The sequence below is a fragment of the Anopheles arabiensis genome, chromosome 2 (assembly GCF_016920715.1).
Source record: "Anopheles arabiensis isolate DONGOLA chromosome 2, AaraD3, whole genome shotgun sequence".
In the NCBI taxonomy this organism is placed as follows: domain Eukaryota; kingdom Metazoa; phylum Arthropoda; class Insecta; order Diptera; family Culicidae; genus Anopheles; species Anopheles arabiensis.
In genome coordinates, this window is record NC_053517.1 from 35,748,505 (window position 1) to 35,767,591 (window position 19,087).

Here is a 19,087-nt window from a genome sequence, read left to right on the forward strand (position 1 = left end):
TAAGGGGCCATTTCGGAAGTTGTTTATTGATAACGAACTTTACATCTCATCAGCGAGCGAGCACGGAAATGCCGCCCCGAAAACAAACAGGAACATAAATGCAGCATCCTACACACTCTCATGTCACGTCTTAATCTCTGCTGATGCGACATTCTTAAACCAAGCTCACGACAACACAGGAACACACATTCAGAAGAAATAGAAACTACGATCTATCGCTCTATTTTGCTTCCATTCTCTGGCTGATAAGCACAGTTTATTTGACGAATTAAGTTCGAGCCAGTCGTTCGGCTTGGTTTGGTTTGTTTCCGGGTGTCCGTTTTTGGTGCTTTGTGTGCCGACCAGACCAGAGGTCTTGGATTCTTTAGCCACCAGTGCGAATGTAGCCCATCCGAAAAACCCACGATCGTGATAAAAACCCGGCGACGACGACGACGACGATAGTCTGTCCACAGTCTGATGAGCTTCAGCACGGGCGGAGGTTTCTTTTTTGTCGGTGGTTGGTTTTGCCGGGGAGTGAGTTTGGCCAAGATGCTACCCCGGAAGATTGCGCTTTGATGACAGCCTGGCGACCAAACCCGTCGTCGTCGTCTGGTGTATCTTTTCCTTTCAGACGCCGTGTAAAAGTGGACCAAACCAAAGCGAGAGAGTGAGAAACCGTTCTGGTTGGTTTGTGGAAATGTCAAAAAGTCAATTCGCTGCGTGCAAAATGCAACAACATGATCATCGGCCGACGACTGTTCACGGATCGCGATCGGACAGGAAGGGACGGTGTTCCCCGGTGAAAGGGTGTTAATTATATTTATAAATCGTGGACTAAATGAGCCACTGTAAGTTGGTAGGGTGGGTGTACGGGAGTGTGAAGTCGATGGCATGTGTGCATTCCGACCCGTTCCAACGTTGTCCAAATATTGACGCGACGTGCGTTAAAGGTGCACCATCAGCCCCACCACGCCACTGTGGAAGGGTTGGGTCGGGGTGATTTGATCTTTCCCAGATTAGTTAGCCAGGCTGGGGTGGGGTTTTGTTACATTGATCTCGACTGCCCGATACAAATGACAGGGAAGTAGCTTCAGTGAAGCAGTTAGGAATGTAATCGGAACCAAGCTAATCCCTGTCTTGAGCCGAAGATGTGTGTCATGAAGGGCGAGCTCGAGATTGGGTGAGATTAAGCGGGATTAGTTCGCAACACACGCATGGGAGCTTACTTTATTAATACAATGAAGCTATTTAGACCAGTCAGTGGGACACTCCGTCCTTCGACCCCATTAGCCGAGCATTTCTAAGCCTCTATGCCTATACCTTCCACTACACATGGTGCACACAAAAATTGTTTACTTTAAAACCCATTTCAAAGCCGCAAACAAATTCCATACGGCCACACTTTTTAGGCGAAATTGCACAAACAATCCATCAAACACCTATAGGGCCTTTCGACCTTCACGACGCGTTCGATTTTAGTAAGACAATAAATAATTTACTATCAATCAAACGTCGCGCCATCTACGCGGTTTGTTTAGATTTAGGCTTGGGAAAGGGTTTTTTTGGGACTTGCCTGCAAAGAAAATTGAGAAAGCAACAATAAACAACGAATCGAATCGAAAATCGATAAACAATGCATTCTCCATTCTCGATAGTGGTTGCAAAGCATACAACAGAAAAACTGCTCCCCTTCCCATGAATAAGATAATCGCTACCCTGTTGCTAGCGGGCGAAACTGATGCGAGCTGATTTCTTATTCCCTTTGCGAAGCGCTTACGGCGTTTTAAAACGAACCCCTCCTTCCCGTTCTCTCGCAGAACTACAGAAAGAATTTTCAAACCGGGATTAACGGAACGTGACCCGAAGCATAAACTGTCGAATGAACGGCGATCGTGTCAGCGAACGGCCGGGTGTGGGACGGTTCAAATCTGCTCGACCATCAAATCGCCATTTACGACGAGACGAAGCACGTTGCGGCACAGCATCATTCCCGGGGCGGACCCCGGTCGGACAGATGTACATCATCGTCGAACGGTGTGTGCGTGCCGGACCAGTTTGTGCCACGATCCCTCACGTTTGACACGTTTGCAAGTGATTGGAAAAGGCAATGTGTGAGGTTGTTGTTTTTTCTTCGTTTCAAACTGGACCGGCTTGCGACGAATGATCCCTTCATTTCACCCCAAACGGCGTTCCCAATCAGGTGGCGTCGGCAACGTTTTGTCTTGCAGCAGGCGCTTTTCACTTTGAAGCAATGTTGCTTGCTTCCAATCGGCGTTTCGGTGTGGAGCACACACCATTTTCACAGCTCACTTCGATCGTTTTCGTTTGCCCGCATGGTCGGTCGGTTATGCGGTGAAAACTTTGTTCGCAAATGATTGTGCGAACGGTTGCGTATAGTCGGAGGGCCATGTCCCGCGTTTGACATGCCGTTTGGCCGATCGTGCTCAACAAGTGGTAGTACGTGGCTCGACGCACCCATCCCCACGCAAGCGCCACGACAGTGGGTCATTAAGCGAAGATGATAAATGAGCACACCGAGCAGAACGAGTGGGTCTGGTGCAGGCGATTTGGTTGGAAGTGGTGGCATTGGAGTTTGTATCGGGCGCCTTTGTGCCGTTATGGTGCGACACACACACACATATGATGATGAACGAGCAGTGGGGTTAAAAAATATGAACTGAAAATTCATTCTTCTGGGTGAATCGCCCCCACCCCCCAACCCCATTCTTGCCGGGGCCGATTTGTCACCCTGCTAATAACTTCTTCGCGTGGGAGAGCGCGCTTTCCGCTTATTACGTTTGGTTTGTTTGTGTTGGGCCCAAGCTTCTCATTCATTTAAGTGTTGCCCAGGGGGAGGGGAGGGAGAGGGAATTGTGTTCTCTATCACCGTATTCAATACATACTTCGGCTGGAGGGAAAGGCTATTTGAATAAAGATTTATTAAGGTACCATTAGTCACGCGGCAAGCAGCCGTAAAGGGTTAACCAGCAGGCAAAGAGAAAGAGGTTGTGCACTCCGACGTGGAAGATGCTTCGTGGGGGGTGTCCCTAATGACCTTCCGGCGAGTGTGGCCTCGGTATCGTTGCGGTATCATTTTGGAAATAAAATAAATCCCATCTCGATACAGTAAGTGATGTGAAGAAAGTCGAAAGAAAAACAACGACAGCAAAACAGAAGTGAGTAAAAGGGGTTTTCTTCCACCACCACCCCTCTTCCACTTCCTTTCATCCTCTTTATGATCGTATCCCACACGCAGCACATTTTCCAAATTAGTTTCGAGCAAAGCCCATTAGCCTGCTGGCGGCCGTGCTGGTGAATGCTTTCTGCGAGAGCGGCCGATGGGACAGTGCGTGTGGTGCGTCGTTTGCAATATTGTTTCAATCCGGGGCACGGCCGAAATGATACAGCACATATCTTGGGAATCCTTTTTTATTTTAGCAGAGCTTCGTTGATGCTGGACAATCACAAACACACACACACACACACCCATCAGTGGATGAGTGGCGCGATTTCACGTAATGGAATGTGACTGCGCGCGTATGGGAAGTAACGGAACGGGGCGCCGGATTTGTTGAGATTTTGTCCGAGTGCGGAAAATAAATTGCCCATTTCGCCCTTCCCTGCCATCGGGGCTAACGTTCGCGCGCGTACGCGGGCGTGAGGGTAACAGATGCTCGACTCGGAATCGCTTCCGTTCCGCCGTTCCGTCGTCAGGAACTGACGGTGTGGATTGTACGGATGAGCGACCGCTCCTTTCATTCCTCCTCCTAAATGGGGCTTTCTACATGGTAGAGGGATTACTTTTTCCCTTTTTTTCGGGGAAAAGCTTGTACTATTTTCTTTGCTAAGTTCACCCATTGATGGCTTGCATTGCTGTACTGTGACGTTTCAACGAGCGTCTGAAACGTGCGTCGTTTTTACACACATATGCACGGATGAGTGTAATCATCGAATGGCGGAAATATGCAAATGGACTCCACCCGCCTTGCCTAAAGCCGATGATTAATGCCCTTTTGGCTTCAGTTTGACCGTGGTTGGATGGTTCGGCATGGGATAGATTTGTACCATTTGGGCCGCTGAGAAAGGGGCTGAAATTCGCGGCCGCCCCAAACGCACACATGATGCACCACACACGCGCGCAGAATCATAAAAAGATGACGAGACTCGTCTAGTCGTCTTACACATTTATTGCCATTACGTAAGGCACTTGTCCCTTGGTTGGGCTGGTATGGTAAAGTACGTGTAATTCTTCCTGCTACTACTTAGGCGAAGATTTCGTGGAAACATTTCATAGCCGTACGCGTAATGGGTTGATGTGTGCAATGTGTGTATGAATGTGTATCATCTTGACAGAATAAACAATTTTGCTTCATCACCGATGTGTACAGCGAATGGCCACAAACGAGCTGGACCACACCAATACACACATCATTGCACTGTCAAGCATCATGCGTTGCTGGTGCCGATGATTCATCTTTGAGTTATTTTGCAGAGTGTGCAATAAACAATCAATGACGAACGTGTTAATGAATAACATTTAAATGATATTATATGTCACATAATTAAACTATATTGCAACAATCATTTGTGGAATCTCTTTTTCAAAAGGTGAATTGGATTGTGCGTTTTGATCAACAGATTGCAATACGCATTTTTGGAATTCTGTAACACGTGGTTTGTGTAATTTTGCAATTTCGTCAGCAGCGGTTCAATTATTACTACCATTCTAGTAAATTATTTGTTGGAAAATGACTTGTTCTTATTTAATATCATCATAATTTTTCATAGTAGACCATCTTTTGTATTTGTGTATCGAGTTTGCACACAGCACAATGTGGCGGTAGCTTGTATTTAACGAGAATGTACATAACTATAACGTTGTACATAACTATAGCTAATAAATAAAATCTTAATGTTAAACCTAAAATATAAAAATAGTCAGCGAAAGTTTACACACCACTTTAAATACTCAACAATCACCACAGGTTCTATAACAAGGTTTATAAATCTTGGGAAAAATGGTATCTCACCAGAGTAATCAATGCTCATATCGATGATGAAATCTCTCTCTCTCTCTCTCTCTCTCTCTCTCTCTCTCTTTACAAAATAAAATAATGTATGTGAGCATGTATGTTTTTTAGATAATTTTAAGCTGCTGTTGTTAAGGATACGTTTTTTTTTGGCAGGGAAGGCTAAAAATGCTACATACAAAAATATCACATATGGGGACGCCTAGTACCGCGTAATTCAGTGAATGTAAACATGTAAAACAAAAGACTGTAATTGTTGAAATTTTATTTAAAAAAAAACCTTCAATCAATGCTTACTCAAAGTATACGAAGTGTTTAGTCTCATTAATCATGGTAAATGGTGCTACAACACGCGTGGTGACACTCGCTCGCCAGATCATGCGCTCAGCATTTGTGTTAGATTATCAAGTTTCTTGAATAAATAACCATCATGTGATGAGGTCAATTTTTTGGTAGAGTCAGTATTTTTATTGTGAAATCTTTGCACTCAAGTTGTTGCACTATTCTCATTTTTTAACTATTTATAAAACTAAGAAGGACTATGCTAGATTCTTCATCACGCTCAATTCTTAACAAAAAGGTAATGTAGCCGATACGACTCGGTGACCGATTGGTGCCAATGTGTGGTGATGCATAGTTCTCCATGTAGAAGAGTAATGAATGCTTCAAATATGAACGATTGTTAAATCGCGCTTGATCTGTTTCCAATGTTAATAATTAATAATTACATCTCCACCCAACAGCTTCAGGCTATGATATTAAGAAAAACTACAAAAAAGAATCATTGTCTAAGTGCCCATTTCTTCACTGTCATTTTCAAATTTTAATGGTCAAGGATGAATGGGAGATACTTTGATTCGTAAACTTCGTAAAACGCAATTGCTTGTTTAAGTAATGCAACACACTCCTAAAATCTCTATCTCGAAAACACAATTGAAATGGCTTTTTAACATCAATCAATCATACTGCCGAACCGATCCAACCGACAGGAAATGGAATAATATTTAATGTCGAATGGGAAATGTTTTCTCCCATTTGCTTATACACTGCGTGTCTGTGGTTTGGCGAAGGGTTTGCCAGTGTAAATAGTTTATCTTCCAGCCAAACTGCAGCCGGCCAAAGGGTTGGTACACTGGGGAATGATTTCTATTTCATCCCTCTCTCTCGCTCTCTCGCTCACTCTGTTTCGATTGCAATGCCCTTACACAGCGTGCTGAATAGTAAACAGTATTTCGATGACGGATGGCTTCAATGGAGTAATTATATTTTGATGGCCTATCAACCAGGCAGCGGAAACTAGTTTGATTGCTGGTGCAACTATTAGGATGGTTTATGTTTTAATGTAAACACTTGGCGCAAATGCCCTGCTGCTGAAGTAATAACGTCAGGCTTTTGGTGCTTGAGGTTAACATTGCACAATATGCAGCAGCATTTGTGGTAACAGATAACAAGTCTTTTGCTACGTGTCGTTTGCTATCTGTTTTTGGTGTTAATTTGTGAAGCAATCGACACGAAAACGTCTCTTATCTAAAATACATGTCCAATCGACGTTTTGGATCGATATTTTGTCATTCTAATCTACATTCCCACTGGAAAAGAATGCACATTTATCAGTTATTGCTCGCCTTACCACTGGTTCGTCGTTTATCATCATTTATGATAACGGCAGCTGATGATGTCGAGGGCGTCGGTTCCATCAGTGCAGCGGTCATTGCATCAGCTTACACCACTTCAACGCACTGTTTGTCAGCGCACTCAGTGGGCACCGATCGCAAGCAAAACAAACTTCAATCGCACACTCACCCACACACACACACCACCACCAGCTAATCGAGTCGTGTGGGTGGCACTACACACGGCCAACGCGAACGGTTGTAAACAGTGCGTCGAGACGAACGCGCCACAAAACGATCCGGTTCGTTGGAACCGCTAACGAGTACTGACTTCACCGGTATGACCGGTTCCCGTCTAATCGAACTCATTCAAATGACAACATCGCCCGGTCCCCTTTTCCCCTTGCTCCGGCGAGGAGGCCAAACCCGTAGTCTGCTACGTTCACAAACACATGCTCCCTGCTGTTTGGTCTCTCGAGAAGGTGAGATAAGACCTGCCGGTGGTTGCTATTGCCGGGGCGTTACTACGGCAACGGGTGGTAAGCACAGTGTGTGATTACGCGTGCGTTACACACGCAAAGAGTTGCGTTGGTGTGTGCGTTATGCGCGTTTGAAACTGTGGGGTTTAAAATCCGTTTAATCTACTTGCTTAATCCAGCGGGTAAATGTATTTACAAATTTCGCCGACCATAATCCATGCACGAGTAAATATGTTCAACTGTGTTGCGAATGTTGGTATAATAGGCGTTTCCGCTTGAAGATGACAAAACAAAAAAACAAAAAAAACGAAAAAGAAACAAGGGACGCAGCTAGATTAAGATGGTGAACCTATCTTTTGGACGAAAGGGATGAAACACAGGCACACATCGCCGCTTTCACTGTCATGCCGGATCGTAAAACAATCAGATCGAAAATCCCTATTTATAGTGAAGCGAGGGAATGTGGGATGAGATTTTTGTTGTTGCTTCCATTTTTTTTTTCACTATCCGGTTGGTCTTTAGCGGGGCCGTAAATATTGTACCCTCCCTGTACATAATTAATTACGGCATGCGATACAACATGCGTGTGATGGAATTTTTCGGCTGCTTGCGTGTTGATTCATTTGTGTTGCGGCAATGATGGCTTTATGGCCCAGGGACAAAACGTAGCATTGTCGTGGGTTTGGTAATGGTTAAAAAAAAAAAGATAAAACAGATTTAAAAAGTTTTTTTTTTCAATGTTGAAAATGCATGAAATTGTGCTTTGGCTGTTCAGCAGGAAATAAAAATTATTATTTAGAGTAAAGTTGAAACACCATAAATACCCCAAATAAAAGGAACGCACTGAAAGAAAGTTCGGCTCCATAAAGTAAACTCCACTTTAAATGATTCTATTTTATACATTGTGTACATTGCCGGTTACTCTATTGAGGCTTCGACAATGTTGTAGTTGTTTACGCTTTACTTAGCCATGTGTAAACATTTCTTGCTGTGAAAATATCTATACAGGCCCCGAAAAAATAATAAATGTTTAATAAAAATACATCGCGAAAATAATTAACCAACATAATAGTAAATTAACTAAACAAAACGGAAATATATTGCTCTGCTAAAAGACACGATTGACACCAATACATGCAAGCGTAAATAAGCAAATAAACGGCGTGTGTGTGTGCTTTCCTAGTATACAGATAAATTGCAGGTGCTGGTGCAGTAAAATCCCCGTTTTCTATTGTTTGAATAGATGGTTGTTTGATGAATCACTTGGCTCAGTCTACTCTACCACTCTGCAGCCAGTGAATCAACCGTTACGGCGTGACACAACATCAGCGCCAAGCGTTTACAGCGTGTGCAGCGTGTGGTGCTATCAGCCTAAGCAAGTGCTTTCCCGTTTTTTGTTTTTTTGCTCCAACGTCTGATAGTGCAAGCAGTGTAAATGGTAAACAACCATGCGTTTCGCCTCCACATACACACAACAAATACAAACACACGCACACACAAACACTAACCACCGACACTTACCGTAATACTGTGGCCGAGGGTAGGGTTGCTTGCGAGACGCTTCGGAAGTACTCTGCGGAGAGTGCATCGGAGCTGCGGTTCGTGTGCTGCATTAGTATCAGCGTATTACGTTACATTCAATGGGGAGTTTTTTTTTCGGGACGGCAGCATGGGTAAATGGGCGAAACAATTGATATTGATTTTTGCTAAGCATGGTTACCAGCGCAAGCTGCACACGCGGCAGCAGGCAGCCATTAGCGAGTTAACGGGAAAGCCAAATGCACCTCCAAGGGGAGAAAGAGTAGCTGCAATCGAAGCACCACCAGGTAGTGGAGCAGCTTTAAGTGATTAAAAACTGTACACACATCCCGGGGACGAAGCGGAAGCAAATTAATGAAATCAACTTAAGCAAAAGTGGCAGTTCTCGATGCACTTTATTGCAATTGATTACGTACCAAGCGTGTCTAATGAAGAGCATGTTGAATCGTAACAAAAAAATGTATTAATCTTCTTCATCCATGATGCCATTCAACGCCAAATTGTTGACAACAGGAAGGACAATCTAATTTGACAAAATTTTCCTCTACAATGGGAATAAATCACCGGTACGAAAAGGGAAAGTTTGACCCATTTGTCTTCGCTTTGTTTGAGCGGACAGTGGCGGTACAAAATAAAAACACACAATCTTTAATCGTGCCAGCATCACAGCTCATTCTACTGTTTCTTGTGCGCTTAGTAAGAGATATTCAAATCTTTGATAACCGTCAAACGCACCCGAAAATAGCGTCCACGAAAGTGCAATCACTAAGGTAAAGAGGTGTGTGACGTGTGTGAATGTGTGTGTGTGAGAGTGATGCAAAAAAGAAGAAAACAGAAAGTACCCAAACGGCGAACCAAAATCCGGCAGAAGATTATTTATAAAACCATACCCCGACGCAAAGAAGAATGCTGCTCGCGTAAACATAAACGCATCGCGGGCGGTGCGAGCGACCCCGAAGGGGTGGAACTAATCTGCCTCCGACCGAGCCGATCGGGCCGGGGAAGGGAGCTGGCACTCTTCGGATTCGTGCCTGTCCGTGCTAAACAGAGTTCGTGTGGATTTTTTTCTTTCTTCTTCTCCGAAACTTCGGTACGCGGCAGGAAACGGGGGCCGCACGAGGGGTTGGTGAATGAAGTAAACAATGGTGATCCTCATCGAAGAGAGCGATGATGATGATGCGTGCGTGCGTGCGTACGGGTGAAAGATATACACGCGCTCTGTGCGGGCGGGGGAAAATTAACAGCAATACAAATTGGGAACAGGTTGCCATTTTTCCGAGCTCGTGTCGGGGACACGCGCGGGGGAAAGCGACGGCCGTTGCATTGGCCTTTCCGTCGATTGTTGTAATAATTCACACCGAATCACACCTCCATTGTAAAGGCTTTCAGAGAGGGTTTTTGGTAAAAGATGTAGTGTTAGTAATATAAATAGTGGCACACTCATTAGCATAACTCACAAAAATCGTTCATAAAATGGGGCATGTTTTAGAGGAGTAGGAGAGAAACAGTGTGAGAGGAAAGAAAGAGAGCAAGAACATTGAACGTACTTTTCACTTTCCATCGCACTTGATCTTGCTGTTGCTGGGAGGTATGCTGCTGGTTTGGTGGTTGTAGCTGCTGCGTTTGCAAATGCTGTGCGTGATACATCGTTTTGGGGGTGATTTGTGATGAGTTTTCGTTGAATTTGTGTTCTATTTCACGTTAACGGAGCTGAAATTTCACGGTATGATCACCACCAATCATCGATCGAGGCCAACGCAACTGTTTTGTACGTTTATCGTGTCGAATAAAACATCTTTTACGTTTCGTGTAGCTATAAGCAAACCACTTCCTACCGACCACTAATGACAATTACACAAAACGATCGACACCAACTTACGAGCAGAGCTAACAGGGGGACGTATTTTCGTTAACAAACTTTCAAATAACGCAAGTGAACAGTACTTAAGCACGAACGATCAAAATCACGCGCACATGAGAGCAGCGAGCGGCAGCAGCACACGCTTCGTTATCTTGCACCGGTGACTCCGTTGACAGGACTGTGTCCTCTGATAGGCACGGTACGCACGCACCCAGCATCAGCAGCATCGGGTCGGCGTACCAAACGGAACGCGGCGCTTCGCATTGTCATCGGTTTTCGCGCCTCGGCGCATTCGCGTGCTGTCCCGCTGTCTCGAGATGTTCGAGGAGACTCTCAAGGAAGCCGTACTCTCGAGGCGACCAGAGCGCGAACAGCGGCAGCTACAGTGGTGGCTGTTACGCTAGCAGCGGTTCGTCAGCCGTGTCCGGTGCTCTCCCGAAACTCGTCCCGACCTAATAAACCATTACTCTTTTATCGCCTGGCACACTTTTTCCTAGCGCCACCACTGTGCCGCGTCAAGTGTTTCCATCTTCGAGTCGGGATGGGACCGAATCTTCGGTCGGTGGTATTTCATCGTTTCCCAACGGTGCGAGAGCACGCCTGTGGACGGCCACGACGGCTCTCTCGACTCTACACTCGGGCAGCCGATTTTCCACCAGCGCCGTAGTCATCGTCCGCTTGCTTTACGATGCTTTCGTGTGCGGGAGATTCTTTTGTTTTTCGGCCGTTCGGCCGGCGCCCCAGCCCGCCTACCAACCGGGCACTTGTTAATGGGTTTTGTTTCTTTTTAGTGGGTTTTTTTTTAGAATTTCCCCCCACATCCCTCAATATCTTCAATGAGAGTGGAAAGTGGATAGAGTGGGATGCACACAAGAGGGGCACCGTATGAAAGAGAATGATTCTGCTTACTCTTTTATGTCGCACAGTCGAGAAGGGGGAGAGAAATTTGAGGGAAAACTCCCTTCATTAGATTGTATCATGGGCATGGCGGTCCTTCGGCTAGACGGTGCGACCAAGGGGCGAAATCTTTAGCATATACCTGAAATTTATACACCCATTGCTCCATGGGGAACGTAGTTTTACAGTGCTGAATGAAAAACGGAACCGCTTTTTTTAAGACCGATCCATGATACGCGCATAACTTGGACAAAAGGTGTAAGTGTATTTTGCCACCCACTCGAATGGTTTTTTTTCTAAACAGATTTATTATTGGTAAGGAAATAATAGGGTAATTTGCCAATAGTTGCACACTTAAGGAAGTATCCAAAGTATTATATTTGTTTGAGATGGATAAAACTATAATATTCATGTTATGTGTGTCTAGTATACATTACTATTTTTGGAAAAATAATATGTATATTTCATTTTGGACAGGAATCAAGAAAATGATTGACAAGAAATCATGATTTTTAAACCTATTGCAATTATTGCACATTATCAAAAAATCAAAATTATTTTAACGAACTCGAATCGAATTATTGCACGCTTTCCAACATACTCAAACAGACAAAAAAGAACCCTGAAATTGATGTTTTTTTTCTATCAAACAGTGTTTAGGACAATACGAAACGCTGTACCATTACACGTTTGTCCTTAATTAAAGCCGGAATTCGGCAAAATAAGTAGCAAACTTGCGCCAGCTTCCGCACGCCAGTGGTAAACGAAACACTTTCAAAATGATGACACGATGAAAAAAGAAGACTTTGGATTGTGCAATGAATAAGGATCGAGGAGTCCTCTTTGTTCCAATAATTTAACAGTGGACTAAAATGTGTTTTTTTTTTTACAAAAAAAAAATCAATTTTTTTATTCTTTACCGTGAGAATAAACGACATTTGTTTGATTTCAATCAAAATATACAGTTTAAGTGGAAATAAAACTTATTTTGTGAGGCACAAATCTTAGCGGTTTAACTAAGAAATCCATCCATTTTGATCAAAATTAGTGGAAATATTTTTTTGCGGTGAAAAAATCCAAAAAGTAAACTATTGAAAATTTAGTCAGAAATCCTCAATATTTCTGGAAAAATGCTAGTATTCACCAATGTTTTATTTTGTTGAATGCGCTTTATTTGAGACCTTTTTAGTCGATTAGCCAGCTGAACATTATTAGCATGCATATGATCATAAAAAAATAGCAAGTTGTTAATGCTTCTGAATTGTACACTAGTTTTTTTCTTCTATCTTTACCGTTATGTTTATGGCTTCGACGATTTCACAACGGTTAAATAATTTTCGGTGGAATAATTCAAAATAAAAAAAATATTTAAAATGTCTTAATTATTTATCTTGACATTTATAAAAATAGTTATTTAAAAATGTTCCAAAGCTACGTTCTAATTTTTGTTACATAAACCATTTTTCTATTATTCCCGTCTAAATAGCCTAATTATTTGAGAAAATAATATAAAAGTAAATAATAATAAAATACGGCATTAATCAATTCAACGGTAAACACCAAACATAAAAGCTATTAATTTATAAAGATGATTTTTTTATCCATTACTGTAATAACGGCACCACTCCTCATGGTTCTGTTCACGAATGGATGATCCGAACACTAGAGCAGAATCATTCTGGCGCTGCCCGTGCGCATGGTAAAGGCAGATATTGAGCAGGCCGCCGGCAATCCATGCAGCTTCTGTTGTCTTTGACAGCTGTGGTAGATGAGTTGGCTCCGTACCGTGTGCTCGGTGCTTGCCGGACGGAATAGTTTACTTTAGCAGGACGCTGTTGTCTAGCGCAAACACACGACTTCGGACCACAATAGAGGCAGGCGTGCGAATGAATGTCGCCCACAAACGTTATGATGCGTGCGTGTAGGTTTTTGAGTGTGTGTTTTTTTACTAAACCATTACAACTCTATTGATTGCTGAAAGAGCACAACGGTGGCAACCATATTTGTCGTATGCGTTAGACATATCTATTTGACTTGAAGATATAAAATAAAATCATATCCACAACATCTTCCAACGGCAATTGTGTTGAGACGGTTTGACACAGCAAATGTCCAAACTATGCACACCAATGACAGTGTAATCCTTGACGGAGGCACAAAGAAAACATCGAAATTGTGGAAAACCCATAGGAATGACAAACAAAATCACATTCTTCTGTGGTCTTCTATTGTCTCTGCTCATGTTTAAAACACAGATTTATGTTGAAACCCTTGAGATTCGGTGTCCGAGGGTGTCCGATATTGTGTCCGGTAGGTGGCGGTAAGTGACGCATGCTGTAGCCGGTTTACATTTGACAGCATCCTGGCGAGTTGGCGTAACTTATGGCACTACCTTCATTCTAACGACTTGCTCCATTCAATGTTACAACTTTTTCAATCGTGTGACGCTTTCGGTATTTGGGGTCACGTAATGACTGTTGTACGCTCGGTTTTGTTCAGTTTCTTTCTTTGCTTTTTAGCTGGTATTTGGTGACCCTCCTAAATTGCAGTTGTCGTTGAGGGAAGGGTCGAGATGCTGATGCCGAAATGGTTGAACATTAAAAATGTAAAACACGGCATTTTGAGTAGGTGTAAAATAAACTTAGTGTTTCGAATATTTTTTCAATAGCGAAACTAGATCTATCTGCTTATTTAAACTTAAATTGATATTGTGAAAATCGAAAAAATCAATAATAATTTCGTATCCAAACACATGTCTTCTTGACATTATTGCACTCAATGCAACGAAATATGAATTTATAAAACATCTTCATAAGCTCATTTCATCAACGCGAGTGCCATTCAATGGTATTCAGTCGGCGCTGATTTTCCTGCCAACATTGGAGCAATGAATGTTTATTAACATTCGTAGTATAAACTACTTGAAACCAGCACCCTTCTTCATTTGATATTTGAGATTTTAGTGGCAGTGCAAGTCAGCAGCCACATTAAAGCCATCAGATGAAAGCACCCGTTAGACGATTGCCCACATCAATGAAGACGTAGAGAACCGAATGGTAGTAACAGTAGTAATGGGAAAACATAATACTGTTTGATTTAAAAACATTCCCTGCGCCCCTTACACCACCCACCCGGGTAGCAGTTCCTCCAGTCTCGATCTCAAGAACCACACAGCGCATTCAACGAAGGTCTCCAACGACGGCGACACACATTTCCATTAAATCAGAAATCGAATGGTTTTTCGCTCGCTAGTCAAAACATATTCACGACCACCAGACCCGGCTACAGACACAGACGCGCATGCAGAAGCGCCAGGAAAGATAGACAAACCGTTCGCCCGCTCTCCGCTTTCCCTAGGTTCTAGTCGCTGCCCAATGAGTCGCATCGCTGTTACGACGCACAGTGACACAGTGCGACTAGCCGAAAAACACAACCGAATGTTGCGAATGGGAGGCGGTTGGGGTTTTTCAGTGAAAGAGACACACACACATCTTGTGTCACGTCGTAAGAAGTATTTTCTACTCCACTTCACTGCGAGGGGCGATTGGCTTTTCTTCGTCGAGTGCACTCGTCACAGCCCAAAAAAACGCCCAGCCACTTGCAGTTTGGCGCGTTCGTGTAGAAAGAAAGGATACGGGAAGGATAGGAAAAGTTGATGGAAAAGTGCATGTTGAAGTAAAGAAAGATGGAAAATAACTTTTTGTGCATTACAAAAATATTTAAGATATTTTTTAACCATTTAAAGTAGAGTAATGTTTAAGCCATTTATTGGAGGGTTTCAAAACTGGGAGAAAGGATTCACTTTAGCTATGCATTCAAGAACTAATCCCCATACCATACTTATCGTACAAAACTTCTGGCAGATTACGCACAGAAGTGCATTCAGTGCAAATTGCACAGCACAAAGCCATCAGCTTGCGAGCGGAATCCAGAGCTCACTGTACGATTTGAATCATTGCAGATAACGACTAAATTAGTATTAAGCCCTGAAATCCCCTGCCAAGACATCCAGGCAGTCGGAGGATAAACAGTAACAAACAGTCACAACAACAAAAAGGGGAAACAGCTGCAGCTAATCCTGTAGCATCTTTATGCATTTCTTCCTTCCCCAGCACTGGTGGTGCTTGGTTTTGTAAAAACTTGGCAAACGACACCAGGCGCGCTTTGGTACGCTGCCCCAACATCCACCACTGGATCCACTTCAAAGCGGGAGAAAAGGACAAGCAACAAAAGTGTGGTGCATTTTTATATTATTATTCTCATTCACTTTGTACTTAGCATAGTATCTTGTGGAAGTGAAAGTATGCAGCGCAAAGTGTAAGATTGAGACAGACAGTGTGCTTGCGTTAATTTAAATGGACAACATTTGAAGGAAATTGAAACGATTTTTCAGATTGAAAGTTCATAAAAGGTATGTAAGTTGTTAAACTTGAAATAAGTTTCATTTTTTATACAATCTAAATCCAATTTTATACGTTTTTACAGGCATTATCACACTTAAATTCACATAAAAGTGATGAGAATCAATTGTCATGAAAAACTAAATTTAATTAAAAAATCGCACACGCTCTGTAAAAAGCTCCATCTTTCCATACCAAACCTTGTCCACCCACCAAGAAAACGAACATTATGAGCTTGTTTGTTCTCCAATCTCGACCGGCGACAGAGAAAGCAAACAAACAAAACAAAAAAAAAAGCGCAACGAGCAAAGGATCACATTTGCATGCATAATTTTCCTATCAGTTCCTGGGGGCGAGATTATTTGAGCAAAATAAATGTGTTTTTGTGCTGTAAGTAGGATCATCCGGCATCGGTCTCGGCGTCGGTCCCGGAAGGGCAATAAACTAGCCGGTGGGGTGGGATAATGCATTTCACCGATTATTCGGTTTCTTCGGTACTGAAAATTTCCAAAGAAACTGCGAAAAACACATTTCGCCACCGAACGCAAAGCGTGGCCGTTGTCGTCAATTTAGCAAACATAAAAGCGTTGGGACACGCGAACGAGTGGGTTAACTGCTTGTGCAGTTATGAACTCTGAAGCCTTCGGACGGGGGAGGCATTCCCAATCCACTCCGCTTCCATGCTAAAAGGCATAAACAATGCCAGAAATTGCTGCTGCCATCAACTAACTAATCTTTGCCGCATTTTTTGCTCCTTAGCTTCCGAACAACAAAACCTTTCCACCCAACAGTGGTTCACACTTCAATGACCATCACGCCGACGACGACGACGACGACTGACTTTTGTTCGGCACTACTGCTTCAATGGTGTTGCTACTCCCGTACACACTTTTCCCATTCATGGATGAGCACCAGATGAGCACGGCATGGCACATCGAACGACAGGGCAAAGGACAAAAAGGGAAGGAAGGAAGGAAAAAAACACAACTAACCCAGCAGATAGAAAACTCACGCCCGCCGTGAAAATGAAACAATGTCGTCCGTCGGCGTATCGGTTCGACCGACGTCCCATCTTCTGGCCACGAAAACGCAAGAAAATTGAACTCCATCCGGCGTCCCAGACAAACTGCCGCCACCGTGTGTCGTCGTACCGTTTATCGTTTCTTTGCTTTGTGCTTTAAGAAAATGGAGTAGATGAAGGCAGCAAGCAACGCCAAAAAAGGGGAGCAAAACTCCCATCAGCCGTTTCGTCCGAGACGACAGCATCGTGAATCGAGAAACGGAAACGAACCGATCTCTGTTCGATTACCGCGCCTTGATGCTGGTGGCGCGCTCTGTCTATCAATTATGGCTGAACGGATGGACCAGAGCACTGGGGAGGGAGAAAGTGAGAAAACACAAATCGTGCAAAAAAAATGGACACCAGCGCACTGGGAGCAAAAGCAGAACCATCACCAGCAGATCAAGAGGTCAGGGTTTGAACAATCATTTCCGGTCCGGGCGATGACGGGCGCGGCGTCGGTGTCGATACATTCCCGAGGGGGAGAGCGAACGAAAAAAGGAGGCGACAAGGCGTTCGTGATTTTTGGAGCAGAAGAACAACCAACAACCATTCATCGGAGAGATTGCAAGGAAAAGAACAAAAAGCTAGCAAAAACCGGCCAAGAAGATAAAGTGTGTGTGTTTGTGTGAAAACGATATACTAATTTTGGAAGACGGGGGAAAAGCAAGCGATCGATTTCGAAGGTGTTCCCATTCGCTGCCGTTGCTCGGTGGAGACGCCCAGTAGCTTTCGAGCAAATGTGTCTTGCACTGTGATTTATTTAGCTTGCTAAACTCTTTACATTATTCGCTGCTTAATCAGCGACCAGATGGGGAAGAGTTTTGTCTTGGGTGCGAAAGTTCTGGACTGCACAGGCTGCATGAGTCAGCCAGTGGTGCGGTTGCCTGGTTCCATTCGAAGTTAAACTCTCCCTCAAGACGGGAGGAAAGTTGCACCAATACTCTCACCAATCCCTCCAAGGCGTGAAAATGGTCTCCTTTCCGGCCCTGGGTCTGGGTATAATTGTTTTCTTAAGCTCACGCGCCCGTCGCTGGGACGCTCGCTGGGTGTCTGGATTTGCCTGGCGCAAGTGAAGTATTTATTGCACAAACGCCTTACTGTTTATTATCTCTCGCTCTCTCGCTCGCTGGACCAAAACATGCAAACAGTAAGGGATGCAGCAGTCCGAGTTCCCTCTTTTCCCTTACTTTTTAGCTAATTAGTGACTTAATTTATGGATTTTTAACGTACCACACACACACAGAATGGGAATAATGGAGTGTGCGAAGGGGAGAACGGGCAACGAAACGGGAGACAGTTCAAGTGTTCAGCGCTTTAAAATTGAGATGGAGATGGGCCACTCTTGGGGTGGGTCTCCGGACACCTTCTGTTTTTGTTAGGTGCAGTGTGTAAAGGTGGATGTGTTTGTGTTGTTTTACACTCCAAAGCACCGCACAAGAAAGAGCTAAGAAGAAAAAAAGAAACACATAATTTGCTGTTAAAACCGGTGTGTGCAGTGATTATCCGTTACAGCCACGTGTTGGAAGCGCAGCGCAAAACGGCGGGCGTGAGAAAAGTGTGGAGCGTGAGTTCTAAAAATATGCTTCCCTTATAATATTCCGCCCGCTCTAGATGCTCGCCGCTATAAATTATCAGTGAATGATTCCATTGCCCTGCGGGATCGCACGGCGAAGTGGTTCGAGGTGGAACGGAACACGCTGGTTGTTCGATTGTCACACCGTTCAAGGGGGGGGAATGACGTGTAAGTTGATACGAGCGCATGCTAGCAGAAATGAATGGAGCCGAATCAACAGCGTTAAATTGATGGAGTTGTTACGAGGTGGCAATTTGATGCTAATGTAATAATTGCCTTCACCTGCTAATGGTTTTATTTATGGCCGTTTGCATCTTTTAAGCTGCTTACTTAGTAAACCGGTGCTCTTTCCATCACGGGCAGCTGCATCCGTACACACATCAATACAAAATCACGCAGCAAACCCGGTGACTGCAAACACTTCATCCATTCGCCGGGTACGATCGAAAGCGACCGATATTTCCGCAACGGTTTAGGGTAAATATTTTTCCACCGCCAGCCAGTGGATCATTGCGCTCCCCCCCGAAAAAACATAAATATTTTCCTCCAATTGACTCGACCTAGGCCCCAACAATGCCGCTTTGTGCCGGTAGACTCAGGGCTTTGGTCGAACGAAAATAAACTATCGCTGGGGCCTGTCGGCGACGATG

General features: G+C 43.9%; 1 protein-coding gene across 4 annotated transcripts in view; it reads right to left on the reverse strand.

Annotated features, from left to right (window-relative positions):
- LOC120908374 (band 7 protein AGAP004871-like) overlaps nucleotides 1-19,087 on the reverse strand; it is a 29,707-nt gene that overhangs the window by 8,048 nt on the left and 2,572 nt on the right. Inside the window, exons 1-2 of one of the 4 annotated variants that reach the window (XM_040319298.1) lie at nucleotides 10,191-10,711; nucleotides 8,626-8,697 (exon numbers count right to left, since the gene is read on the reverse strand). The exons of 1 other annotated variant lie outside the window; for it this stretch is intronic. In XM_040319298.1, the coding sequence (XP_040175232.1) occupies nucleotides 8,626-8,697; nucleotides 10,191-10,290 (172 nt within the window). In that variant the 5' untranslated portion in view covers nucleotides 10,291-10,711. Of the gene's footprint in view, nucleotides 1-6,642; nucleotides 6,982-8,625; nucleotides 8,698-10,190; nucleotides 10,712-19,087 lie in introns of those variants that run through there. 2 more of the 4 variants (XM_040319299.1, XM_040319300.1) reach the window with 2 other exon arrangements.